Below are 25,780 nucleotides of genomic sequence, written 5' to 3' on the forward strand. Positions count from 1 at the left end.
CCCAGAGAGATCTGCAGCCTAGGCCCACCCCAGATACATTCCCCAGGGCTCCCAGCTCCTTCAGCTCCTCACCAGGTCATGGCAGCCACCATTGCCTACCCGGCAGGGGTCAATGGGGCTGCACAGGTAGCCATCCCCGGCGAAGCCCAGCTTGCAGGTGCACCGGCTCTGGACAAATGGAGCAGCAGAGGGCTCATCTCACCTGCTCTGCCCCTCGGCTCTCCTGGGCACTGCCCCCAGGAGGCCTGCCCAGGCCCCAGAGGAGTTCCTCCCAGTCCCACCCTTGAGAGCCACTTCCAGGTGGGGAGACTGAGGCCCTGAGAGGAGACTGGCTCTTGGGATCAGTAGGGGAAGTGGTGACACCAGCAGGGAAGCATCCATGGGGATTCGGTGCCTCTCTGCTCAGGCTAGGCATGGCATGGGCGGCTTCCCTGCCTGGGCTGCCCAGGTCAGCAGCTTGTGGTGAGCGGGCAGGCGTCTGCCAACGCCAGCCCCAGGAATGGCAGCTCTGATCTCACCTCCACCCCTGCCACCTTGGTAGCTTTCTCTGATCCCCCCTGCTAAATGCCAGAGTACCCTCGGGCTTGTCTACACTGCTGGGCGAGGGACCTGTGAGCCCCACAACCCCACCGCAGCTCTCACTTGCCCCTGATGGCAGGTTGGGGACCGTCTAAACCTACCCATTCAAGTCCTCGGGTTCGGGATTTTAAGCTCCTAATGGGGTTCAGAGGCTCCAGCTGCCATGCCTGAGCTCTCACTGCTAATGCCCCAAGAGGGGTTGGAAGGACAGGAAGCCCCCTGGGACCCTGCACAGCCCTGGGCCAGCCAGGCTGGCCTCCCAATCAGGATATTAGATATTTTTAATGCCTGCCAGCCCGCGGGTTCACCACATGGAAGGCCCCAGGGTCTAAGATTCGGTGACTAGATTCTGAGATTCCAGAGTTCCAGAGCTGGATTTCCACGAGGTTAGAGATTAGGGGGTGTCACTCCCTCCAGGCAGGGCCTCTCCCTGCTCTGCTCAGTACTGCATTCCCTAAGTCTAGAGCAGCACCAGCATGTAACCTGTGCGTGGTAACACATGGGGAACAGAGGAGCGGGTGAATAGACAAATCCAAGATTGTGTCTGAGGCTCAAGATCCTGAACTGAAGTCCTTGGAGTGTATGTTCCTGAAGTCCAGTGGGGTGGAAACACAGCCTCCAGAATTCAGATCCGCAGCCCTCTCTGCCATCCTGGGCCTTCCCACCTTACCTGCCCGGGACCCACATAGCTGCAGAGGGCATCAGCATGGCAGCCACCTCGAGCATCCAGCTCACACTCATCGATGGCCACACAGACCCGGCCGTCCCCGCTCCAGCCTTTGTGACACTTGCAGCTGTGGGCACCTGGGGCTCCGGGGACACACTCGGCCTGGGGGAGACACAGACAAATGACTCAGGAGCTCAGGGCCACTGGCAGAGAGAAGGGAGTTCCATCTCCCAGACCTCCCACCCTCCCCCAAACTCTGGGTCCAGGAGAGCCCCTGGGGCAGGGCTTCAAGGAGTGGGCAACAAGACTGACATTCTCTGAGCAGCCACCACGGTTTGTGTGGGAACAGGGGTTGCTGGATGTACAGGAGAAGCCATCACCCTCAAAGCCATCAAGGCAGAGACACCTAGGGTGGGGTAGGGCAGGGACTCCAGTGAGCCTCTAGGAGAGGCTAGAGGCTGGGCAAGGTCATGGATGGGGACAAAGAGAAAGAGGAAGGGCCCAAGCGTGGGTCCTCACCTGGCAACACCCTCTTGGCTGACGCAGCGGGCATGCTGGTGGCAGTGCTGGGCCAGGCCCGTGGGCCCACAGTCCCCTAAGGACTCGTTGCAGAAGCGGCCACTGAAGCCAGGGGCACACGTGCCACGCTGGCATACACCCCCACTGCCTGGACGGTTGTCACACAGTCCATGGACACAGCCACAGTCTGTAGAAAGGAGACAGAGCAGAGAAATTGAGGCAGGGGGCAGGGCTGGCTGGGAGCCAGGATGGGTTTGAGGGAGGCTGGGAATGGAGTAGCCAATATAGAAATGAGTTTAGGGTCACAAAATCAAAGGTTATCCCAGACCTGGTGGGCAGGCTGAGGAAATGTGAGGGGTTATATCCTGTGCTTTCATTCACTTTACTCTAGCTGCCTTGCCCTTGCAGCATCATCAGGAAGTTCTTCTGTGTGTCTGACCTAAATCTTGCATGCTTTAGATTAAGTCATGGTCCTTTTCCTGGCATGGGTGAAGGAAACAGCTATTTCTGTTTCCAAATCTTCCTCCATTCCCTCTGGCCTTCGCCCTTCCTCCTGGGGCCCTGTTCCTCTTCTTGGGAGCCCCAGCCCCCTCTCCAAGTAGACTCTGTTTCTCTCCAGGAGGCAGCCTGGGCTGGGAACACCCACCTTCCTGGCACTGGTCTCCATGTTTCTTTGGGTCGGAGCAGATGTGGCAGGCAATGCCCTTGTAGTCTGGGAAGCAGAGGCAGGCCCCGTTGCCCCGGACCCCATCGCTACACTGTGGGGTGGGCAGGAGAGAGGGTCAGTCATGGAGAAGGCACTCTCCACATCCCTCCCCCAAAAGGATATCTCTGAGCTGCTGTACTCCCCAAGACCTCAACCTGGAAGGGACTTTCAAAATTACTGACGCTGCCAAAGAACCAGATCCTAAAAGGCACCTGGCCCTGGAGGCCTCATGGGTGATTTCTGCTCAACCTAAAAACACATAACTCCTGTGTCCTTCCTTCCATAGCCAGGTGCTAAAGTATCCTGATATCACAAAGTGGCAAAAACAGAATGCAAAAGAAAATTACAAACAAATAGCCTTTGTGAAAATAGATGCAAAAATCTAATTCTTTCTTTTTTATCATACTTTAGATGAAGGTTTACAGAACAAACTAGTTTCTCGCCAGTTAGTACACACACTGTTCCATGGCATTGGTTACTAACCCCACAACATGTCAACATTCTTTCTTCTCAAACCTGGCTTCCCTATTACCAGCCTTCCTGCTCCCTCCTGCCATCCAGTCTCTGCTGCAGGGCTGGTGCACCCCTTTAGCCTTGTTTTGTTCCATGGGTCTGTTCAATCTTTGGCTGAAGTGTGAACCTCAGGCGTTATCTCATTACTGAGCTGAAAGTGTGTCGGGGGCCATACTCTCAGTGTTTCCACAGTCTCTGACAGGTCAGCAAGTCTGGTCTTTCTTTTTCAGTTAGAATTTTGTTCTACATTTTTCTCCAGCTCTGTCCGGGACCCCCTATTGTAATCCCTGTCAGAGCAGTCAGTGGTGGTAGCCAAGCACCATCTTGTTGTACTGGACTCAGTCTGGTGGAGGTTTTGGTAGTTGTGGTCCATTGGTCCTTTGGACCAATCTTTCCCTTGTATCTTTAGTTTTCTTCATTCTTCCTTGCTCCCAAAGGGGTGAGACCAGTGAAGTATCCTAGATGGCCGCTCACAGGCTTTTAAGACCCCAGACGCTACTCACCAAAGTAGAATGTAGAACATATTCTTTATAAACTATGTTATGCCAATTGAGCTAGATGTTCCCTGAGACCATGGTCCCCACAGCCCCCAGCCCAGCAACTCCATCCCACGGGAGTTTGGATGTGTCTATGGAGCTACCGTGACCTTGCCTTGTACAGGCTGTACTAGCTTTGCCAGTATTGTGTACTGTCTTACCCTTCACCAAAGTTTACACTTATCTATCGTCTAATAAGTGTTTTTCCATCCCCTCCCTCGTAACCATCAAAGACTGTTTCTTTTTGTATGTAAACACTTTCATGAGTATTTTCAGTAGTGGTCTCATACAATATTTGTCCTTTTGTGATTGACTTATTTCACTCAGCAAAATGCCCTCCAGATTCACCCATGTTGTGAGATACTTCACAGATTCACGTTGTTCTTTGTCATTGTGTAATACTCCATTGTGTGTATGTATGACAGTGTTTTTATCCATTCTTCTGTTGATGGACATCTAGATTGTTTCCATCTTTTTGCTATGGTGAACAATGGTGCAGTGAATACGGGTGTGCATATGTCCGTCTGTGTGATGACTCTTATTTCTCTAGGATATATTCCTAGGAGTGAGATTGCTGGATCATATGGTATTTCTATTTCTAGCGCCATATAGTTTTCCAAAATGGTTGTATCATTTTGCATTCCCACCACCAGTGCATAAGACTTCCAATCTCCCCACAGCCTCTCCAACATTTGTTATTTCCTGTTTTATTGATTCGTGCCAGCAATGGTTTTGATTTGCATTTCTCTAATGGCTAGAGATCGTGAGCCTTTCCTCATGTGTCTGTTAGCCTCTTGAATGTCTTCTTTGGTGAAGTGTCTATTCATTTCTATCTAATTATTTCTGACTAAAATATTGGAAGTAACTTGGTCCAGCTTCCATTGCCTAGATATGAGGAACCCAAGACCAGAGAGAGGCAGGCTTGGCTCAAACACACAGCCACTGGCCAGCCAACTCAGCAAGGAGCCCCTGTCTCCCTCACACATCACCCCAAGGAAGGACAGCACTCACGTTGCCTTTGCCATAGCAGGGGTTGGAGAAACCCCCAGGACACTGTGCACAGTCAGGACCAAAAAACCCTTTGCAGCAGCCAGGCTTCTGTAAGAGACACACCATGTCAGAGGATGGGCCACACCACCCCCACTGCCTGGGCTGCTTCTGCTCCCATCTCAGAGCAAGGGGTGGGTGAGGCTCCTCCAAGCCCCTATCACCCTGTGATTGGTGCCCCATGCCCAGAGCTCACTATGATGGTCTGGTTGCAGTGGCGGGCACAGCCTCTCTTCAGGACGTTGAGCCCAGTAGGATCATGAATGTAGATACACTCCTTGGGGAAGATGTCCTGGGGGTGGGTCGTGCCAGGCTGTCAGCAGGAGTAGGCACTGGGCCCACCCTCTTCACCAGGCAGCCCTGGCCAAGGGGCCTCAGCCCTCTGGGTCCAGCACTCCCACCCGCAGTGGATCTGAGAAGTCCTGAGCCTTCAGGCTTCTCCTAGCCTCTTGGCCCCTTCTCCCGCTCAGACTGAGGGCGGAAACCTTGCTGGGCAGTTGAGAGTCAGGGAGCCCTGAGGGCTGGGCCAAGGGTGCTCACCAGCTCCATGCTGTTGGGGGGGCATGCACTGGTGTTCAGGGCTTGGCAGTCCACACAGGAGCCCTGGGTGGGGAGGAGAAAGAGGGGTTAGTCGTTTATTCAACCAGCAAACCCTAAGAAACTGACATTGATTAGAGACCTGAGGGATGAAACAGCCAACCCTGGGAAGGCCAATGATGGCATTCCAGCAGAGGGAGCAGTTGGGGCAGGGACCCTGAGGTTGGAAAGAGCACAGTGTCTGAGGCCATGGCAGGAAAGGGGGAGCATTAGAAAACCAGGTCCAGGGGTGAGTGGGTAAATCATAGGTGATTCATAGGCCTTGGCAGGGAGTCTAGGGACAGAGGGGTGGAAGCTGCAAGAGTAATTTCGAGGTAGAATCAATTGGACTGGTCAGGGCTGGATGTGGGGGGCCCAGGAGATGCCTGTGGGTTTTCGGGCGGGCCCAGAGCCCCTGTTAGCCCAGTCGCTGAGTTAAGGAGACTTAGAAAAAGGTGCCCCTCCCTCGGCTTCTGGGAAGATGGTCACCTCCGGAAGCCCATGTGGTTCTGGGAGTGAAAGGCCCTGGCTGTGCCGTGCGGCCAAGCCCCACTCACCAACACTATCTTGTACTGCTCCTCATGGCAGTGCTTGGGCAGGATGGGCAGTATGGTTGGGGGGAGCAGGATGCCCTCCAGCACATGGATCACACCATTGGCAGCCAGCACATCCACTTGCCGCAGCGGGACCCCCTGAGGTCCCAGCAGGATGCGTCCCTGCAGCAGAGACCCACTGTACCACCCACCCAGCCCCAGGCCTGCCAGACCCAGCCCACCCTCACTGCCCTGTGCTCCACCTCACAACTCAGGTCAGAGCGGCTCCACCCACTGCATCTGTCCCCTCCCCCTGCTGTGCCTGCCCCCTCCCCGCTCCCCAAGTAGGTGACCCCTGCTCTGGCCAACAATTCCACCCCAGCTCCATTCCCTTCCCATGCAGTTCCCACCATGTGACGCACCCTCCTCCTCCTGGGAGCCCTCCCACCCCACTGGGCCCCGCCATAAGGATTTGACTATGCCTGCCCCCCACATGACCCCCACCAGGGCCTAGCATAGTGTTCTGCCCACACAGGGCATGGGACACACAGGCAGAACAAAAGAGGCTGAACAACTGGCCAGTTGTCCCTAGCCCCTCCACCTGCCCATTCATTACCAATCCTCATGGAACCTCACCTCCTCAGAGATGTTCACGGCCAGGACCTGGTTTGCCATGGTGAGTACCCTACCCTTGGAGATGAGCTTCTCAGTGGTCATCTGGGGTGGGCGAGAGGGTGGCCTTGAGCTGGGCATTGGCCACACCTTGAAGCCCTGCCCAGTCCTGCCTGAGTGATTGACAACTACCCCTTTGGTCCTGGGGCTGTTCTCCTCTGGGGAGGGTAGAGGTGACAGGGAGAAGAAGAGGCCCCTGGGAAGACAGATTCACAAGCTCCCAAACAGCCTGGCAGCAGGTGCCAGCCGGCTACCTCCGGAGCAGGAGCTCACCTGGCCGTGGTTATAGATGTGGTACCTCACCAACTCCTGCAGTTTGGAGAGACCCTGGCAGGAGAGAGAGGGCTTGGCTCCTGGAGGCCTGGTGAGGGAGGGTGGAGACCCTGGTGACCCCACCAGTCCACCCCAGCTCCTCCGCCCCACTGAGCTTACATCTGTGAAGAGGTAGATGAGGCGGCCGTCACGCAAGTTGTCCACAGCCTCGTTGCTTGGGACAAAGACTGTGAAGGGCCCAGGCCCATCCAGGATGGAGGGCAGCCCACAGTTCTGTGGTGGTGGAGGGCAGCTCAGGGGGTGCTGAGGCCAGCCTCCACCTCTGAGCCCCGCCTAGGCCCTGCTGCCCTCGGCCCGCAGGGAACTCCCACCCAAAGGAAGTGGGAGACACCAGCAATGGGTCCCTGCTATTGCAGAACCTCAGCATTGTGCTAAGCAGGTTCTAGGCTGGGGCACGGACAAAGGCCCGGTGTACTCCAGAGCCTAGATCACCATGGGGCAGATTCTGATGAATGAGGTACTCTGGCTCAGCAGCCTCCTTTAACTCACCTCCAGGATGGTCTCAAAGCGGCTGAAAGCCTCGGTGGAGGCGAGGATCCTGCCGATAGTTCTCTGCAGGAAGGGATGAGCATAAGGGCCCCAGGGAAGGGGGAGGCTATGTCAGCCCTGGGGGGAGTAGCCCAGCTCCAGCCTTGCACAGTACTGCCCCCGCCTCCTCCCCTGAACTCTACAGGGGTCAAAAGTCACCCAGGGGCCCAGGGTGAGACGTGGGGAGAGGATGGGATGAGGGGAGAGTGCCAATTCACCTTGGGGTCCCCAGGGACCCCTGAGGGGGGCTCCAACCGCAGGGTGGTGACCACGTGGAAGACACCGTTGGCAGCTGGGTAGTTGGGCCTCTGGATGCTGAGTGTCTTCTGGGGCTGGTCTTCGTATGTGTAGGTGTATTTGCGCTGAGGCAGAAGATGACTGCCTCAGACCCCACACACCTCCTTCCACCTCCACACCTTTGCCAGGGCTGCATCGCCTGTCTGTGACTCCTTGGTCCCCAGGCTGAGGTCCTCTCCCTTACCACGAAGCTGTTGAAGGTGACAGTGATGAGCTGCCCGGCTAGCGTCCACCACCTGCGTGTCTGTGGGCCCCCCTCCTCCAGCACGTGCTGGCCTGCGATGACATGCTGTCTGCAGAGCTGCTGGGCAACGGACTCCTGCAGGGCCAGGGTGCTGAGTGAGCCAGGGTGGGCCTCTCCATGCCTGCCGCCCCTACCAAGGCAATGGAGGGGACAGGGCGCCCCCCAGGCCTCGATCCCCAGAGTGTGGCCTGGGGCTCCCTCAGAGCATGGAAGCCAGGTCCAGGGTCCCGGGGAAGAGGCAAGGGCAGGGACAGCTCCAGGATGGGGTGGGCTCACGTTCACACTCTTGGAGAAGGAGACAACAGATGGCACAAGCACGGTGAATGGGCCTGACGTGGTGAGGAGCTCCCGGCAGCCCTGGTCTGGGGACAGGGAAAGGGTACGTCAGACAGGAGCTGGGGGAGAGCCTGGGAAGACCCTCAGTCCTAGATGTGGGGGAGGTGGGGTCTAGGTCTAGGGGAGACAGGGCCTCAGGCCTGGATCTAGGGGTGGCCAGCCCCCACCCGATCATGCGCCCCCTACAGCCTGCTCTCTGCTGCCACAGCCCTTGGGCAGAACAGAAGCCTCAGCAGGGTGCCCCCCTCCGTCGGTGACACACACCCAGCATGTCGACGGCTGCTCTCAGACGCAGGAACACCAGGCCCACTTGGCTGGACTTCCGCACCTCGTGGAGCAGGTGCCCGTAGCAGGCGCGCCCATCCCCCACCTCGCCCTCCTTGCACACACAGCTGAGGGCACATCGAGAGCTGTCAAGGCAGGGGTCCTGCCCTACCCCTGTCCCCTGCCCGCCCTCCCTTATTACCCCCAGTGCCCCCAAAGCCCCTGTGTGCACCTGATCTTCCCATCGGGGGTCACCTGGCAGGTGGCTGACCGGTCACAGGAGTGGGGGAAGCAGAGGGCGACACAGCCGGCAGAGGCATTGTGGCTGATGCTGACCAGGCCGGGCTTACACGAGCAGGAGACCTGGACCGCCAGGCACAGGAGGGTAACATCATGTACATGAGAACACGTGGCGTCGCCCTACTGGCAGAGCCCTACTCGACCCCCACAACTGCCCTCCAAGAACAGGGTTCTCATCCTCTCCCCATTTCACAAATGGAGCAGGTGAGTTTCGAGGGGACCTGTGATTTGCCGGGGTCCTGCAGCCAGCGTGGGAGGGTAACTGGTCGGGTGGACCTTGGGGAGGGTGACAGTGGATAGGTGAGCTGTGGGCGGGTAGGCCGTGCACAGGTGGGCCGTGGGTGGGCCTAGCCAGGCCCTGGCTCACCTTGCCTGGCCACTGGTACATGCACAAAGTGGAGTTGCTGGGGCAGCCACCGTTATTGGCAGTACACAGGTCCTGGGGCAGACACACCATCCCGTCACCGTGGTAGCCCTCTCTGCAGCGACATTGTGCCTTCCCTGTGGGGCTCACCGAACACTGTGCTGATGGGGCGCAGGGTGATGGTGGCCGGCAGGGGTCAGGGGCTGCCAGGACAGAGAGCAAGAGTCCAAGTGTGCCAGACACCAGGGGTCCTGTTTCCTGCACCGCTTCCACCAGGGTGGCCCAAAAGGAGAGTAAGCAAGCGGTGGGCCTTGAGGGTGAGCTATGGGGACAGTTCTCCATCCCTGTGAATGGCCAGATTGCACTTGCTGGATTAAAAACACACGTCCTCCCAATGCCGGTCCACCCCGAGCTGGGTCCCTGACCTCCAGGTCACAGTCTCACCTCGGCACTCACTGCCCTGCTGGGTGTGGCCAGGCAGGCAGTGGCAAGTGGGATCCTCTGCAGAGCACTGGGAGTTCTTGGGGCAACTCAGGGCCTGGCAGACTGGCAGCTCTGGGCAGAGAGGAGAGAGCCCCAAAATGGCCAGAGCCCCAGGCTGGGAAGGAGCGTGAGGGCAAAGGTGTGGCCTGATTTGCTGGGTGACTTTGGCCAGGGCCTTGCCCTCTCTGGGCCTCTGATTTGTGGAGGTCCTGGATGATTCCCCTCCCTCATGACCAGCTGCGTGCCTCTCCTTAGAAAGAGATCAGGCTGCAGGCAGAGGTTCTGCTGGAGCTCAGGCCTCGTCCTTCACCAGCCTGCCTCCCTGCTCTGGCCACCAAGGACCACCGCTCACCTTGGTCACAGCGGGGGCCGGTGTATCCAGCAAAGCACAGGCAGCTCCCATCCCCACGCGGTCCACGGCTACACACACCATGCACGCAGCTGCACACTGGGAGGTACACACAGTGATGGGGGGACCCCAGCCTCACTCTGGAACACTCAGGGACACCAGGTCCCTGCCCTAGGCACTCCCAGAACTCAACCTTGACAGGACAACCCCCAGGGTAGAGGGGCTGTAGGAGCCCAGGGGGAGCACATGGCCTAGCTCATGGTTCAGGGAGGGCTTCCCGGAGAAACGCCCCAAGGAGAATAGCATGTGTAAGAGCCTGGAGGTGGGATGAAGCAGTGTGTGTCCCTGGAGGGAAAAGGGTGGGGCGAAGGGTCTGAGAGGGAGGCTGAAGAGGACAAACAGGGGCTGGGTCTCCAGAGGCCTCTGGTGAATGCTGGCCCTGCTCTCCTGCCCCGCAAACCCTCACCGGACTGGCAGTCAGGCCCAAACCGGCTGGGATCTCGGCATTCCTGACAGGCTGAGCCGCTGAAGTTTTCCTGGCAGGGGGACACGCCAAGTCAGCGTGGCCCCTCCACCTCCCCCACTCCATCCCACACCCGCCCAGATCTTACCTGGCACACACAGGTCCCATTCCTGGTCATGCCATCCAGGCAGGTCCCACGGCCATTGCATGGGGTCTCAGCACCCCCAGGGCACTCTGTGGACTTCCAGAACTCAGCTCCACCCCCAGAACGCTGGACTCACCCCTGACCCCCCCAACTCTGACCAGCCCCAGACTCAGTCCCTCCCCAGGGGAGCCAGAGCCAGGCGGCCAAGACTTGGAGCTCTCAGTAAATGTTCATTAAATGAACACGTGGAAGAGCACACAGGCAGCGCCTGCAGCCGGGGACTGGGGCACCCCACCCTCTCTCCCCTGTACCGTAGCACTCAGATCCCCAGTAGCCGGGGCAGCAGGCCTTCTGTACCACTTCCTTCCAGCAATCCAGGCTGCAGCCGCTCATGGGCAGCAAGGTGTCCCCCAGCTGCACCTCGTAGCTGGGGACAGAGGGTGGGCAGGGTGATGTCAGGAGCTCCTACCCTGCAGTCCCCACCCCGGCCACCCCACACTGGAGTCCAGTGCTTACCCCATCTCCCCTCTCTCTGCCTCCTCTCTCTCTCCCAGAGCCAAGCACAGGGACTGGCACGTATTAACAAATAAAAAACAAACAACCCATTGCTATCGAGTCGATTCCAACTCATAGCAGCCCTAAAGGACGGAGTAAAACTGCCCCAAAGGGTTTCCAAGGAGCGCCTAGTGGATTCTAAATGCCGACCTTTTGGTTAGCAGCCGAGCTCTTAACCACTGTGCCACCGGGGTTACCTGGCTCATATTAGGTGCTCAGTAAACACCACCTTGCCCTCTGCCCTCCAACCCTTTCCCTTTTGCCTATCCTGCCCCACTGTAGGGCACCTAGGCAGGACCCTCAGACATGGGGATAAGCGAGTCCTTGCCCTCACCCCCAGACCTGTCGGGGCTCTCCCTGCCCCCTGCCACCTTCCAGGATGCTCCTGGATGCGAGTAAGGATGGGGGCTGGGGGTCTGTACCTGCAGTCCTGTGATATCTTTTCAGGGAACTGCCGGAACCAGCCTGGGGGACACACTCGCCTCTTGACAACGACACATGGGGTGCAGGGGGTATGCGTGACAAACTTGGTCTTTGTGTCGCAGCGTTTGGACCGCACCTGGACCGGAGTTGGGGCACGGAGAGCCTGAGTGAATGGCTGGACTCTGTGCTCTGGCCTGACTCTGTCCTGGTCTTGGCAAGTCCTTGCACCCCTCCCCGGGCCTCAGTTTCCCATCTGTTCAATGGGGATGCAGTGAGGACAGGGACAGCCCTGAGAGGCTGGGGGGAACGCTCCCTGTTGTGAGTTTTTGCAGCTCTGTCCCTATGCCCAGGGCCACGTGCCTTTCTTTGCCCACGGACACCTTCCCTGCCCACATCCCTCTGCCCACGGCCCTTAAGCCTGCCCAGCAGCCTGAGTCTGTATCTTCTGAAATGAAGGGAATTCAGCCATTTTCTCCATCTCTGCCCATTTCAGGTGAGGAACTGAAGCCCAGCATGGTGGCCCTGCCTCAGCCACCCAGTGATGGGAATCAGGGGCCAGAACCATGGCTCCAGACTCCCAGCCTAGTGCTCTGCCCTGCTTTCATTTACAAATAAATAAGCAATAAATGACATGGCTGACAGTTTGGAGGGAGCACACGGCGATTCCATCCTGGATTTTTGGGCATGCAGGGAACGCGGGCTCCCAGCCAACAGGCTGCCTCCCCCATCTGCTCCTGGCACGTGGAGCTTACATGCACAGGACTATCTTTAGGGGTTGGGGACAGGCAGGCCTGGTCCCCTGAGCCCTGACTCCGAGTCTGGCCCGCCTCCCTCACACACAGGCTGGGACCCAGGGGTCTGGGGGATGCTGGCAGCCTAGGGAACTGAGAGGCCCCTGGGGAAGGTGACCAGAGGTGGATTCTCTAACAGGCAAGGTAAGCATAGTGGTTACCTTGCTTACCAGATCATCTGCAGTGAACAATTTCACTTTTTTTTTTTTTACCTCATCAAAGGTTCTGCTTCTAGGTATGGCCGATATCTGTCTCTCTCTCAACCCCACAGCACCTTTCTACAGAATCAAAGCCTTTTTCAAGTTTACAATCTCTGACAGGGGCAAATGACCCAGTAAGCAAGGTAAGCACAGGCTTCGCCACATCAAAAACATGAAATTGTTCAGTACAGATTAGTAAGTAAGCACAAGTAAGCCTGTGCTTACCTTGCTTATCAGATAGTCCACCCTGGAGGTGAGGATTGAGTTGGGGCCTGACAGCTGCATGGGAGTGGACGTGGGCAATGCTCCGGCAGAGTGAGCAGCCACAGCAAAGGCCTGGAATGGGAAGGAGCAACTGACCCCATGTGAGGAGACAAAGCAGCCTGAGGAGAGGCTGGGAGGGGGCTGGCAGCCAGGATGGCAGGCCTCGTCAGCCTGGGCAAGGCAGAGCTAGGGGCAGCTCCGACTTGGTTTGGGTTTTAAGTGGGCCACCTGGCTGCTGCGTGGAGAATAGGATGGAGATGGGGGCAGGGAAAGAGCTGTTAGAGGTGAGACCCAAGTGCAGCCTGGGCTGAGGCTTGGGCAGCAGGCATGGATGGAGAGACATTCAAGAGGTAGCACCTATAGGACTTGGGGACAATGGGATGAGTTGGTGGAGGCATTAGCCTCTGGTGGGTGAGGGTCCCATGAGCATCAATGCGAGACGTAAGAGTGTTAGGCCTGCCACCATGATGTGGCCCTACAATTTCACTCACTGGGCTGCATAGGGCCAGAAGTCCACCACCGGGACCACTTGTACAGCAACGAAGTCCCAGTAAATTATAGCATTGTACCCTGGAGAGGCAGGATCTAAAGTCATGGTGACAGCAAGAGAACAGGGCAGAGGAAACGGACATTTTGATGGAGGCGAGGTTTTGGGGGGCCTGGGGCACAGCCTAGCATAGCTAAGATGTTCCCATCTTGAAAAATGCTGAACACTTGAAAAAAGGCAGTGACCCAGAACATCTCTTTCTTAGAAAACAATTACAGATGTCTGGCTTCTCAAATGAAGGAAAAGGAGAAATAGTGTCCAGGCCCTTTCTTCAGGAAGCATGCGGGACCCAGGGCCTCTCTGGCACTGTGATTTGGGATTTCCGCTCATGCTTCTGCGGTCAGCAAACAGGGAAGTTGCCCAGAGTGGCTCCGGTGCCAAACATGGGGCTAGGATGTTGCGGTCTTACTCCCCACCCTGCGACTCCGTCTTTGCTGAGCCAGGGAGCAACTAGGAAGTTGGGTAACTTGAGGGCTGAGCAGCTGCTGGCTCAGGGCAAAAGCTGGCCGCCAGGCAGAGCTACGGTGAAGTCACTACTGGATAAGGCTCAGGTTTGATGAAACAGCGGGTGAGTTACAGCTCGGGACAAAGCTGGATGCCCATTTACAGGATGTTGATGTTTGTCAGGGAGTGTGAAATGGAGATGGCTGGGTAAGCCTGCAGCCCAAACCCTGCCACACCCGTGGCAGTTACACCCAGGTCCCGCCTCACCTATTAGCCAAGGAGCATTTGTTAGCAGCCTGAGCCCACAGTTCACTGTTGGTCCTGCTGGGTAAAGGGAGGCAGTACCACAGCCCGGGTGCTGAACCAGATCCCCTTCTCCCTGTGGGATCTGCTTGAGCCAGAGTGGGTGCTGGCCTATCCCTACACCCCATTCCCAAAACTGATTTTGTATTGATTGCTTCCCACAGAGACGCTACTTGGGGACACTGAGAGGGCCGAAGTGTGGAGCCTGGTGGTAGAGGAAATCCTTCCAAGCTGAGCTTGAGGGCTTTCAAAGCAACCCCCCTGGGAGAGAAAGGGATCCCCAAGCTGCTTCCGCCAGCCCAGAGCAGAGCGGGAGGGGCTGGGTGGGTCTGAGAGCACAGGCCCCACCACCATAAGCACAGCACTGAACAGGTGCTCCGTACAAGGCTGTTGAGTGGACGAGTCTAAGATGCCCTCTTCCAGGAAGCCTTCTCTGCCTCTACTGCCTGAGTCCGATTGTCTTCCAGTTCTGCTATAGCCCCTTTGTAGCTGTGTGGCCCAGGGGACATCTCTTCCCCTTCAGTCTCAGTTTCCTCATAGTTGCAGTGGGTCTCATGCTCTACTGGGTGCGAGCAGGGCTGAGTGACTGTGAGGGTGGGAGGGATGAGGCCAGAACTGCTGCATCCCCGTCCACAAGAACCCCTAGGCCTTCCCTGGCCCTGGCTGGCTGAGCCACAGCTCCAGAATGCAGGCTAGAGAGTGGTCAGAGCCTCAGGTCACCAACAAGTGAAAAACCCCAGCCCGAGACCCCTCATGGACCCCCATCCCCATCGTCCCAGAACATGAGGAAGTGGCCAGGCCTTTGAAATTCCCTCACATTGTCCATATGGGGAAACTGAGGCATGGGGGGGCAGGAACCCACCCACAGGGCTCAACACAGCACAGCCTTGGAACATTTGGCTCTTCCACCATCACCGATGTCTTCTCAGCCCCAGGTCTGCCCGTCCCCCACTCTGACTTGGTGAGGTCCTTCTCTCTGCTCCTTCTCACCACATGGAACACAAGGAGAGAGTCCAATGGTGGCAGGAGGCCTGGGTGCCCGTCCTGGTACTGCCTGACAGTGGAACCCTGAGCAAATCCTTCCCCTCTCTTGCTCTCAGTCTGCCCATTAACGCCTTGGGGAACTTGGCTCCAAGGGGAGGGCATGACCCTTCCAGGAGATGCTATCTGCCCACTCAGGTGGGAGGCTCTTCCAGAGGTCCCAAAGGGACCACATCCCTCCCATGGGCCTGGGTGGACCGGCAGGATCTGAGGGGACATATACAGGTCCCTGCCCACTCATCTAGCAGCCTGCATGGGGAGGGGCGGGCAGTGGTTTGGAGTGGGGTGACCTGTCTCCACCATTTCTTGGGCTTGGCTTCCTCACGGATAACACATGCCGTGTGGTTGTGAAGGTTCAGGGGGATAGTGCCCCAGCTGTGCACTCACCATTGTTCTTTATGTAGCTTTTAGGATTGAGGGTGTAATCTGCTTTCCCAGAGGACGCAGGAGTGAGTAGCTCTCATCCCGCCTCCAGGGCACTCTTGGGGCACACTCTCACATGTGCACACACTCCCAGCAGGCACACACATGGTCCACGTGAGTCTCTCAGTTTGTGACCCCGTGTGGGGTATGAGTTGGGGGTGATCACATCGCCAATCCCCAGGTGAGGCTGGCCCTCTCACCTTCAGGCTGAGGAGCCCTGGGATAGGGTGCAACATCACACAGCTGGCTGGCTGGGCACGGAGGGAGCAGGCCGATGTCCCCTTGTCATCCCAGGCAGCCAGACACAGACTCTTAGCCTGGGCCTGGTCGGGAAGGTCACACAGGCACCAGTTGCCCTGTGTGTCCCCAGACTTGTGCGTGGTAAGTGAACGCGCCCTCCCTGCTCCCACCACTGGCCGGCAGGGCCTGGATACCACGTCCCCCTGCAACTTGCTCACACTCACCTTCTGCCCCCTGATGAAGTTGGAGCCTGCCAGACAGAAGGCTAGGAGGCAGAGCAGGAGGAGGCCCCGGGGCCCTGCCATGGCTGGCGGTGGCTGGCGGGTACACTGTCCGGGACAGAGTTGGGGTGGCTGGTGATGGGACTGAGCTCTAGGAGGCAGGCACGGGGCGGGCAGGCGCCTTAAATACAGCCCGGAAGCCCCGCCAGCTCACCCCCACAGGAACCCGCCAGGATTTCCTCCTGCATATCAGCAACCTACAGGCGGAAGGGAAGGCGCTGCCCCTGACCCCTGTATGGATGGCCCAGACCCTCCTCCTGGCCTTCACAGCCCCCAGCCCGCCAGCCCGCCATTAGTCTCTGAGAGGTTCCAAAGGAAATTCAGATGCAAACAGCTCCTCACCGCACCTGTCAGCCAAGCTCCCGCATTTCATTCAGAGGCTCTGTGGGGGTCTGGTAATTGACTGGGAGGTAGGGCAGCCCCCGAAGTTGGTCTGTCTGCTCTCAACTCCACCTTTCTAACCACTACGGGCATTTCAGGGCTCCTCCGACCTCATGCCAGGAGCCATGCTAAGCCCATTGGATGCTGATCCTCTCACCTGCCCCAGGTGCACCAAGAGGTGGTCCTGCCCACACGGCCTCCCCTACTCTGGACCTACCCGGAGTCTGTGCACAGCCATCCTCTCCCCTGCATGGGCCTCCTCAGTGGTCTTCCTGCTGTCAACCCCTCCTCCCTATCTGTCTGGCTGAAACCTGGAAGCTCCCCACTGTACTCCCGACCCCCTCCCTGCTGAGCTGCAGTCCCTGCTGCACCAGACTCTGGCTTTGCTTCCTCCTGTTTTCCCCATTTCTCTGCTCCGACTACACGAGACTTTCCGCTCCTAAACATGAGCGAGCCCCCTTGACATGTGGGTGCTGTTACCTCAGCAACGGCTTCTCATAGATCATCTCAAGTAGAGACCACCAGCTGACACTGGTTTATTTGTCAGTCTGGCTGGCTCACATAGTAGATGCTTAATACCAGTTGCTGCAATGAATGAATATAGGTGGCTACTTTTATTATCCCTTGTTACTGGTGAGAAACTGAGGTTCAAAGGGGCCAGGTAACTTGTCCAAGGTCACTCAGCTGACCAGTGTTGAAGACCCAAGCCAGGTCTGCTGCCTGTAGCCCCTTCACCAGAGTCCCATCCTCACGCACCAGGGAACCAGGGCAGCTGTTAGCAGTCTCACTTAGCCCGTGTCAGGCAGTGAGGACTGTATGGTTGTCATTATCTCATTTACAGATGGGCTTCCTGAGGCAGACCATACCTCTGAGGACATGGACAGACATGTGGGGTAAGGCACCCTCCTCTCCACCCTCCACTGCCTGGCTCCCACCTCCCACATGCCCTCCCCTGCTGCCATCAGAGCTATCTTGGTAAGAAACCCAGACCCCACATCCTCCCTAGCAATCCCAGATTCCAGCCCCCTTCACCCCACCACAGGTGACAGCTTCGGGTGGCTTTGGGCTAAGGTGAGATCAAGGCCTGCAGGCTGAACCTGAGCCTGCGCCCAGATCGAGGCAGCCAGTAGAGTGCCCTGAGGACTTTACAAACCTCTGCTTGGCCCCAGCTGTGGTTTTAGGTGCTCCAGCATGGCCCTGTGTGGGGTGCCCCACACACCTCCTCCATCCTGGGCTCCAGTGTCATCCAACAGGCTTCCCTGGCCCAGGGGGGCCACTTCCTTTGTCTTCTGCCCCTTTACCTCCCTACCCTCCTTCCTTTGCCCACAATGACCTCGCCTTCCTGCATGTTCAGGGCATTCTTTCCCCCCATGCCAACCATGAACTCAGAGACTCAGACTGTGTCAAACTCTGCTTTATTGGAATAGAGAAAATAGGCAACAGGAATCACGCTGGGTGCTGGCAGCTCTAGGTCCCCTGCCCCCATTCCTCTCAGCCCCAAGGCCTGGAGGACCCCTGCCCCCCAAGGGGCTCGCCCACCTGTCTGGACCAGGGAGGCTTCCACTTTGAAAAATGGCACGGGTGGGGGCTTCTAACGTGCACTTTGCTACCAGCGTCATGATTAGCAGCAAAATGCCAACAACGACAACAGCGACAAAGGACTGCATTTGACACTTCAGAAAAGATGTGTAAAAGAGTAAAACAGATCCACAGCGCCACTTGTTAACATGGTCCCATGACAAAAGACACGACACTGGTGGGCCCAGCCAAGCCACACTGCAGACGGGCAACAAGCCTACAGGAGGCTGACGGGCAGGGACAGCCCCTCATGGGCCTGGTGTTTGACCCCCAGGACTGTAAAGAACTAACTGAACCCATGTGTTTACATTCTCCACATTGACAGTCAAATTAAGGTACCAAAAAGGGAGGAGAAAACATTTTTAAAAAGAACAAAAAAAGCCTGCTTCCCTGCCTAAGTGGGCAGCAAGGGCTGGCTGTGCCTGAGCTAGCCGGTGAGCTCAACGGGCAGCTCACGGCCGCACAGGGCCTCCCACTGGCGGGCCAACAGCGAGATGAGCTTCTCGCGGCTCTCAGCACTGGGGACAAATACCTGCCACTGGACCTCGCGGCCCTGGCCAGCCGTGGCCAGACCCCCTGGCACCTCCCCAAAGTGGTCCAGGGTGACGTTGCCCATGAGGTCGTGGCCCTGCACGTCATCAAAGACGAGGGTGAGGGCCTGTGGGTAGGTCTGGTAGCCCATGAGTACACGGTCCAGGTCTCGGACACGGCGGCCGTCGTCCAGCCGGTACCTGTCCCTCTGTGGTGGCTCTTTGGCGAACTCAGGCAGCGGGTAGTGGACGTAGTCCTCATCCAAGAGAAAGATCTCGGCACTGGTGAGCAAGAGGGTCTTGGGGCGCAGCATGCCCCTGCAGCGCCCAGGTGGTGGGGTGCCCACCTGGAAGGCCTGCACGTACAGCAGGATGCTGAGGGCCGGAGCCTGCTCCGCGGCAGCCATCTTCTGGGCCACAATGAATGTCAGGTCTCCGATCTCCTCCTCGCTGGGGTAGGTGAATTTGACGCGGCTCGAGTGGATCAGCTCGTAGTTCTCCATCTTTCCTGCAGAGAGAGGCCGCCAGGGCTGTAATCTGTGACTGGTCTGAGGTGGACTTGGGAGCGACAGGGACCCCAAGCCACCGAGAGACCCTACCATGAGCTGCTGTCTGCCAAAGGCGGGGGCCAGCCCTCTGAGCCCCCACCCTCAGACAGAGATCCACAGGCCAGCAGCCCAGATCAGAGCAGACCCTTGAGATGTATCTGTTAAATGGGGGAGGATTTGCGGGGGTGGAGAGTCGACTGTGGAAAAGCCTTGTGTAAACCCCTGGCCAGTCGAGCGATAAAAGTGACAGAAAAGGCGAGAGGGAGACAGAGGCAGAGCAGTTCTGGACAACAGAGATGCTCTGGGGCCTGCAGTGGTCCAGGAGTCAGTGCAGAGGCTGCGACGTTGGCCCAGGGTGGGGGTACCTCTGCTCTTGTCCCCAAACTCGGAGTAGAAGTCCTTGTCGACAGGCTCAGGTGAGGGCGTGCGCTCCAGTGAGGAGAGCACCGCCATGAGGTGCTGGAGAAAGCAGTGCGTCAGGTAGCTGTCCCGCGTCAAGCACGTAACCACCTGCACCGGGGAGGAACCTGCACGAGAGGGGGGCTGGTCACAGCCACAGGCCACCGCTCTTCCATCATCATCCCTGCCCCTCCCCAGAGCCATTCCTAGTCTCCAGCAAGTCTCAGCACAGACTAAAAACCCACAAACCCAGGGCCAGTGGGCCCGCGTGGGCAGCATGGCTGGGGCCTGGGGAGACGGCCACTTCTCAGGCCGGAAGGGCTGTGACATTTTTGTGGAAGGGGATATGGAGGCATTAGGGGAAGAGCTTAGCTTTCTCTCTTCAGGAAGTGTGAGTCAGAAACATCCTGCCCTGGGAGCCCAGGCTTGCTCGCTGGCCTGCCAGCACTTCACTGCCCATCTGGGCCTGACGTCACTGCATGCCTGCCTCCTGCTCCCCACACTGGGGCACGTTCTGCACTCTCAGCAGTTCCTGAAGCTGCTTCCTCCAGCCCTGGCTAACCGGCCCTGATAGCACACTCCTGAGTGGAAAGCGGAGCCACTGGTAACACTGGCTTCACCCAAAACAGGCCAGGCACAGGGCATCACTCACCTGTCAGCCGGAAATACTGGTCAAAAAGCCCAACGTTGACTGACTGCAAATCACTGAGTTTTAGGACAAAGCACTGGGAGATGTGGAAGGGACTGTTGTTGTAGTCGGTGTTTTTCTGATGCCAGAAATCTGTGACGGAGAGAAGGGGACTGAGTGTGGCAGGGGCTGGGGCAGGCAAGCGTGTGGCTCCCAGGCACACAGCAGCAGACCTCAGGAACGGCGGCCCCGGCCTGTTGCTGCCTGGCGAGGAGCCACCACTGCCTCTCTGCATGCAAGGCCTCCAGGCAACGCCTTCTAGGGTCTGAGCCTCACCCTGCTCAGTGGGTCACCATGAGCCCTACAAGAAGCCAATAGTGAAAGCCCCAACTGAGGCGTCAGGGACAGGGGCTGCCCAGTCCCTCCTCACCCAGCTGGTCCCCAAGCACTCACTGGGCCCCACTGGGCATTCTCACACCTGGCCTTAGGTCCCTCAGGACAGCTTCTGGCTGCACGGGTTATCACCACCCCCCTCTCAGACAAAGATCCTCAGTCCAGTGAAGCCAAGCGGACTTGCGGGGCAGCCCCAGCCTCCAGGCTGAGGGTCCTGTGTGTACCCCTGTGCGTACCCTGGAGCGGCTCTGAGAAGTAACGGCGGAGACCATCGTGTAGCACCAAGTACACTGCCTTGGTGGAGAGCAGCACGCAGGCGGTGACCTCCAGCCCTGGCGTCTGGTAGAACACCACGGAGGACCACATGAGGTGCCTCAGCTCCTCGTTTTCCACCTGCAGACACAGGGGCGGGTTGAGGCCTGCAGGAGAGCAGAGCCAGCACAGGGAGCGCACCCTCCTTACTTCTAGACCATGCCTGAAAACAGAGCTCCAGCGAGGCCAACCCCATCCAACACCACCCATCTGCCCACAGAGCGGGGGGGTATGTGTGGGGGTGGGGCTGGCTTGGGCCAGAGGTCAGGACTGGCAACAGAGGGATGTGGGAAGAACGAGCAGGGTGGGCGGCTCAGCATCTCCCCACCCAGGTCCTTGTAAGTTTGGACGCTGAAGCTGGAGTGAAAACACCTAAGTCCTCAAGGGACTCTACTCCACATCAGGAAAGCTGAGCACCCAAGGCTGACCCAAGGGCAAGCCCTGCCTGGGCCCAACTGATGCCGGAACCATAACCCACAGCTTTCTCCACACAAGTGCCAGCCAGCAAGACCACATGCCCCGGGCCCGGCTACCTCAGCAATGCTGCTGTGGAAGAACTCGATGATGGTGCTGCCCCGCAGGCTGGCGATGTGCCGGAGTGATGGGCAAGCGGGCAGGTGCGAGGGGATCTGATTCTCCTCGGAGGTGGACTGGATCAGGTGGTCACTTGGGTACTGGGCTGGGGCCTCTGCTTGTGCTGGGGTCTCTGCTGGGGCTGAGGCCTCCACTGGATCCTGCACTGGGGCCAAGGCTTCCACCGGGGCCTCCACTGAGACCAGAGCTGGGGCCTCGGCTTTGGCTGGAGCCGGTGCTAGGGTCTTCCCCGGGCCTGGGGCCTCTGCTGGAGCCGGTGCTGGGGTCTTTACTGGGCTTGGGGCCTCTGCTGGAGCCGGCACTGGTGTCTTCACCAGGCCTGGGGCCTCTGCTGGAGCCAATGCTGGGGCCTCCACTGGAGCTGGCGCTGGGGTCTTCATCAGGACTGGGGCCTCAGTCTCTGCTGACGCCGGAGCTGGGACCTTCACAGTGGCCAGGGCTGGGGCCTCCACTGGGATCTCAGTGGGGGCTTCCTGGGGACGTTGGTCATTGCTGTATCACCCAATCCCCCAAGAAACACCATGTTAACACGTGGACCCCAGATAGACATTCACAAGGTGTGTGCGGCCTCAGGGCCAGAGAAGCCTGTGTATCACATACCACTCAGGGCTCGCCCTGGGCATCTGATCACCAGGATTCCTACAACCATACCCATTGCCGTCAAGTCGATTCCGACTCATAGCAACCCTCTAGGACAGAATAGAACTGCCTCATACGGTTTCCAAGGAGCAGCTGGTGGATTCAAACTGCCAACCTTTTGGTTAGTAGGAGAGCCCTTAACCACTGTGCCACCAGGGCTCTAAGATCCCTCTGGGAGAACAAAAAACCAAGGGGAAGTGCTCCCTTCCTCTCAGCAAGGAAATGGGCAGCTGGGTCAGGGGGGCTCCAGTCTGGCACCCCAAGGCTGATTTGGCCAGACACATGTGGTGGTGGCTTTGGCCAATGGACTGAGAACCCATTCTGAGAAGGAGGCAGAGGTATTAGAAGTGCCCCTCCAGAGTCCAGAGCGAGGCCCAGGTGCCCAGGGCTGGAATCTGGGTGTCTAGTTGGTGTTGAGGAAGCAAAAACCAAAAAATCAAAACTGCCCTGTTTGCCCTTTAGGGCCTTCTCAGGAGGTCCAGGCCCTCAGCCCACCCAGCCTCCACTGCACATGGCCACCCTAGGTTTCCACTGCTCTGTTCTGTGCACAAGACCAATTTAGCACTCATAACTCTTGAAGCTCATCCAGATTGGGAGAGCCCCCGAGTCTCCTGCGACCAGCCTATATGGCCATGGGGGGTCTTTTGGATATCATCTTCTCAACTGGATCCAGCCCATCTTTTGAAAGAAATCCCTAGGCCTGACCTTGCACTTAGCCAAATGCCCCCAAGAAACCTCTGGGCTGTCCTTCCGCGGTCCTGGGGCAGAGGTGCTTCTGCTGGTGTGAAGCAGGCCCCGGTTTCTGCAGGCAAGCTCTGCTAGGGGCAGGTGCCAGCCAGGTTGGGGGATGATGGTAAAATGAAGACAAGGTGCCTACCACCTGAAGCTTGGCACAGGGGAAACAGCCACATGGGGTCACCTCCAGCACAAGTTGCTCTGCAGCATCTGGGGTCACCGGGGGTCTCCATAGAGGGAATGGGGCTTGAGCTGGGCAGAAGAGGCCGGGAGGTGCACCAGCTGGGGGTCTGGGTCAGAGGGAAGGCAGATGTTGCAGCGGGGGTGGGAGGAGTGAGACCATGTCTCAGGCCAGGATGGGCAGGGTGGGCAGAGCGGGCAGGGCTTTCTTCCCCAGATGGGGGCAAAACAAAGTTGCTGTTGAGTCGACTCCAACTCATGCCAACCTGTATGTGCCACAGTAGAACTGTCCTTGTGGGTATCTAACGGCTCATTTTTTTAGAAGCAGATCACCAAGCCTTTCTTCTAAGGTGCCTCAGGGTGGACTTGAACTTCCAACATTTGTTAGCAGCCAAGCTCTTTAACTGTTTGCATCACCCAGGGACTCCCAGGTGGGGGAAGTCCTTGCATATTTGAAGCCCAGGAGCCAGTGAGAGGAGGGGATGGGGGTATCCTTGAGGGTATAAGGTCCCTCTTTTGAGCCCCAGGTGGGGGTGGGGTATGGGTATGCCCCTCCAAGCCCTATCCCCAGATAAGCCTGACAGAAACTGGGTGAGAAAGGCTCTGTGAGGCCAGGGGAAGCTGGGCTCATTGGGGCAGGGGCAGCAGGTGGTGGATGGAGGAAAGGGGGAGGGATAGCAGGCCGCTGGCTGCAGTGTACGCCAGGGCCACCAACACCCATGTCCTTCCTTCTCTGCACCCCAGAAGAAAATGGGCTTTTGCACAAAATGACCCCCCAAGCTCAGACACTCAGACCTTGCCACTTCTAGCCAATAGGGTTCCTTTAGAAGGGACCCCCAAAATTACACTCAAAGACAGGACCCCTCAGCAGCCTACTTCTCAGCAGGAATTTGTGATTTGCAAACAAGGCCAGGCTTGGGAGCTGGGTCTAAGGCATGGGTGGTGGCCAGAGCAGCCCGCCAGCCCACAGCCATGGGGCTGAGACCCAGAGCAGACAAGGCGGGCTGATGGCCTCAACAGTGGCAGGAGCCTGAAGGCCCAGCCATGCAGGACCCTACGTGGCAGGAGACTGGGTCTCTTCTGAAGCCTTGAGAGAGAAGTAGCCCGTTGCCCACCCCAACGGAGCCAAAGACAATGCCAAGGGCGGTCAAGAGCTGAGAAGCTGAGGGGCAGAATGGCCTTTAGAGAGCTGGGCCAACCATAGGCTCCTCACCAACTGCAGACATCCAGAGACCTGGTGCCAGATTAGTCTCACACACAGTGACACAGACTCCCTGGGCGCTTGCTTGCACACATGCCAGCCTCATGCCTCTTTGCCCCTGAGAGCTTGTGCTTGGTCTCACCTGGCTCTGCTCTCAGCAGGCTGGCCCTCCCCCAGAGGGCCCCGGGACCCGCCCACAGTCGTCGGGGCCTTGGCGATGACCACCGTCTTCAGGTCCTGCAGCGAGGCCCGCAGCTGGTTGTAGATACGCAAGAAGTGGAACTTCTCGTGGGGCAGCACGAAGATGGCGGTGACAAAGCGGTAGCCCACGAGCAGCTCGAGCACGTGGCCGTCGGCAAAGGCACCACGCGGCTGGGTGCAGCTGCGTGTGGGGTCCAGCAGCACGGTGGAGAGAGGCACGCGGCTGAGCTTGAAGCTATTGCGGTTGCGGCAGTTGTGGGTGCCCCGGTTGGGCATGGGGTTGAAGTCAGCCTTGATGACGTTGAGGTGCTGGGGCGTGAGCAGCAGCCAGTAGGGGATGGCGGCAGACTTGACGGCCTCGGAGGGCGCGCAGCAGGAGCGCCGCACGGCCGAGCAGAGCGTGCAGCTGGCCCACTCGATGTTGCCCGAGTAGTCCCCGGCGGCCGTCTGCACCATGCGCTTGTCGCTGTAGACCAGGTAGACGGGGAAGCAGCCCTGGCTGCGCTCCTGGCAGCCGCCGGCCACCTTGTAGAAGGTGAGCAGCTGGCGCAGGAACTCCTGCAGGCTGACGTGACTGCCGTAGAGCACGGGGCTGCAGAGCATGGCCATGTGCTGCGGGGCGAAGCAGGCGCGCAGGGCGGCGTGGAACTCGTGCAGGTTGGCGGCGTCGGAGATGATGAACAGTGTGTTCTCGCTGTGCCGCACCTTCAGCACCAGACACAGCTCGGGCATGAGGAAGCCGAACTCGGTGAGGTCGCCGTGCGGGAAGCAGAAGACGAAGCGGAGGGCCGAGAGGATGTGCTGGCTGCTGCCACGTGACTCCTGGTGCGGGATCTCGAAGACCGCGATGCCGAAGTCAGTCAGCACCAGGCAGGCCGCAAACTGGCGGATGCTGCCCTGCACGTGGATCAAGAAGCACCACAGCACCTTGAGGATGCGGATGTGTTCCAGCAGGAAGTCCTCGTCGGCACCCAGGGCCCACTCCAGGGCCAGCCGCTCCTCCTCGCCCTCCTCTTCCTCCTCCTCCTCGTCTTCCTCCCCTCGGCCACCCTCCTCCTCTTCCTCCACGTCCGGGGGCCCCATTTCAAAGTAGCGGTTCTCGGCAGCATCCTCGTCGTCCTCCTCCTCCTCCTCCTCACCCTGCTCGCCCTGGCCCTCCTCCCGCTGGTTGGCAGCCTCGATCCAGGCAGGCAGCTGCCGCTCGATGGCCTGGCGGATCAGTGTGCTCAGGCGCTGGATGAAGTCCTGGTTGGTGGCCGTGTAGCCAATGCAGGTGAAGGGCAGGAAGATGATCTGGCCGGACCCAGGCACCACCTGGACCTCCGGCTCCGCATGCTCTGGGCTGGGTGGGGAGAGGCCGGGTCAGTGACATCAGCTGGGACACCCCGGCCTCCCATGGCTAGAGGCTGCTGCTGTAACATAGCCCCAAGGAACCACCTCCACAGGTCTCCCAAGCCTCCTAAACAGCTGAACCTGTCCCCAAACAGGTGCCCTG

The 25,780-nt window shown here is 58.5% G+C and overlaps 2 protein-coding genes across 11 annotated transcripts in view; both read right to left on the reverse strand.

The window, feature by feature from the left end:
• The window catches only part of STAB1 (stabilin 1), a 28,964-nt gene extending 12,885 nt beyond the window's left edge, over nt 1–16,079 (reverse strand). For 4 of the 9 annotated variants that reach the window (XM_064274403.1, XM_023547642.2, XM_064274399.1 and 1 more), the window contains exons 1-27: nt 15,910–16,079; nt 12,649–12,759; nt 11,432–11,568; nt 10,766–10,881; nt 10,458–10,543; nt 10,313–10,382; nt 9,850–9,945; nt 9,459–9,569; nt 9,018–9,217; nt 8,583–8,713; nt 8,351–8,478; nt 8,027–8,112; nt 7,691–7,825; nt 7,428–7,571; nt 7,171–7,233; nt 6,781–6,894; nt 6,622–6,675; nt 6,313–6,393; nt 5,701–5,859; nt 5,108–5,170; nt 4,764–4,859; nt 4,532–4,618; nt 2,412–2,523; nt 1,766–1,952; nt 1,559–1,652; nt 1,250–1,408; nt 73–168 (exon numbers count right to left, since the gene is read on the reverse strand). In XM_064274403.1, the coding sequence (XP_064130473.1) occupies nt 73–168; nt 1,250–1,408; nt 1,559–1,652; nt 1,766–1,952; nt 2,412–2,523; nt 4,532–4,618; nt 4,764–4,859; nt 5,108–5,170; nt 5,701–5,859; nt 6,313–6,393; nt 6,622–6,675; nt 6,781–6,894; nt 7,171–7,233; nt 7,428–7,571; nt 7,691–7,825; nt 8,027–8,112; nt 8,351–8,478; nt 8,583–8,713; nt 9,018–9,217; nt 9,459–9,569; nt 9,850–9,945; nt 10,313–10,382; nt 10,458–10,543; nt 10,766–10,881; nt 11,432–11,568; nt 12,649–12,759; nt 15,910–15,990 (2,997 nt within the window). In that variant the 5' untranslated portion in view covers nt 15,991–16,079. Of the gene's footprint in view, nt 1–72; nt 169–1,249; nt 1,409–1,558; nt 1,653–1,765; nt 1,953–2,411; nt 2,524–4,531; nt 4,619–4,763; nt 4,860–5,107; nt 5,171–5,700; nt 5,860–6,312; nt 6,394–6,621; nt 6,676–6,780; nt 6,895–7,170; nt 7,234–7,427; nt 7,572–7,690; nt 7,826–8,026; nt 8,113–8,350; nt 8,479–8,582; nt 8,726–9,017; nt 9,218–9,458; nt 9,570–9,849; nt 9,946–10,312; nt 10,383–10,457; nt 10,544–10,765; nt 10,882–11,431; nt 11,569–12,648; nt 12,760–14,843; nt 15,663–15,909 lie in introns of those variants that run through there. The other 5 variants (XM_064274406.1, XM_064274400.1, XM_064274401.1 and 2 more) reach the window with 4 other exon arrangements.
• A 1,666-nt stretch (nt 16,080–17,745) lies between these two features.
• Nucleotides 17,746–25,780, reverse strand: part of NISCH (nischarin) — a 33,531-nt gene continuing 25,496 nt past the window's right edge. For both annotated transcript variants that reach the window (XM_023547643.2, XM_010589755.3), the window contains 6 exons: nt 24,227–25,627; nt 21,269–21,821; nt 20,660–20,816; nt 20,055–20,183; nt 19,369–19,530; nt 17,746–18,963 (listed from right to left, as the gene is read on the reverse strand). In XM_023547643.2, coding sequence (XP_023403411.2) covers nt 18,353–18,963; nt 19,369–19,530; nt 20,055–20,183; nt 20,660–20,816; nt 21,269–21,821; nt 24,227–25,627 — 3,013 coding nt within the window. In that variant the 3' untranslated portion in view covers nt 17,746–18,352. The remainder of the gene's footprint in view (nt 18,964–19,368; nt 19,531–20,054; nt 20,184–20,659; nt 20,817–21,268; nt 21,822–24,226; nt 25,628–25,780) is intronic.

This window comes from Loxodonta africana, chromosome 22 (genome assembly GCF_030014295.1).
Source record: "Loxodonta africana isolate mLoxAfr1 chromosome 22, mLoxAfr1.hap2, whole genome shotgun sequence".
NCBI classification, from domain to species: Eukaryota; Metazoa; Chordata; class Mammalia; order Proboscidea; family Elephantidae; genus Loxodonta; species Loxodonta africana.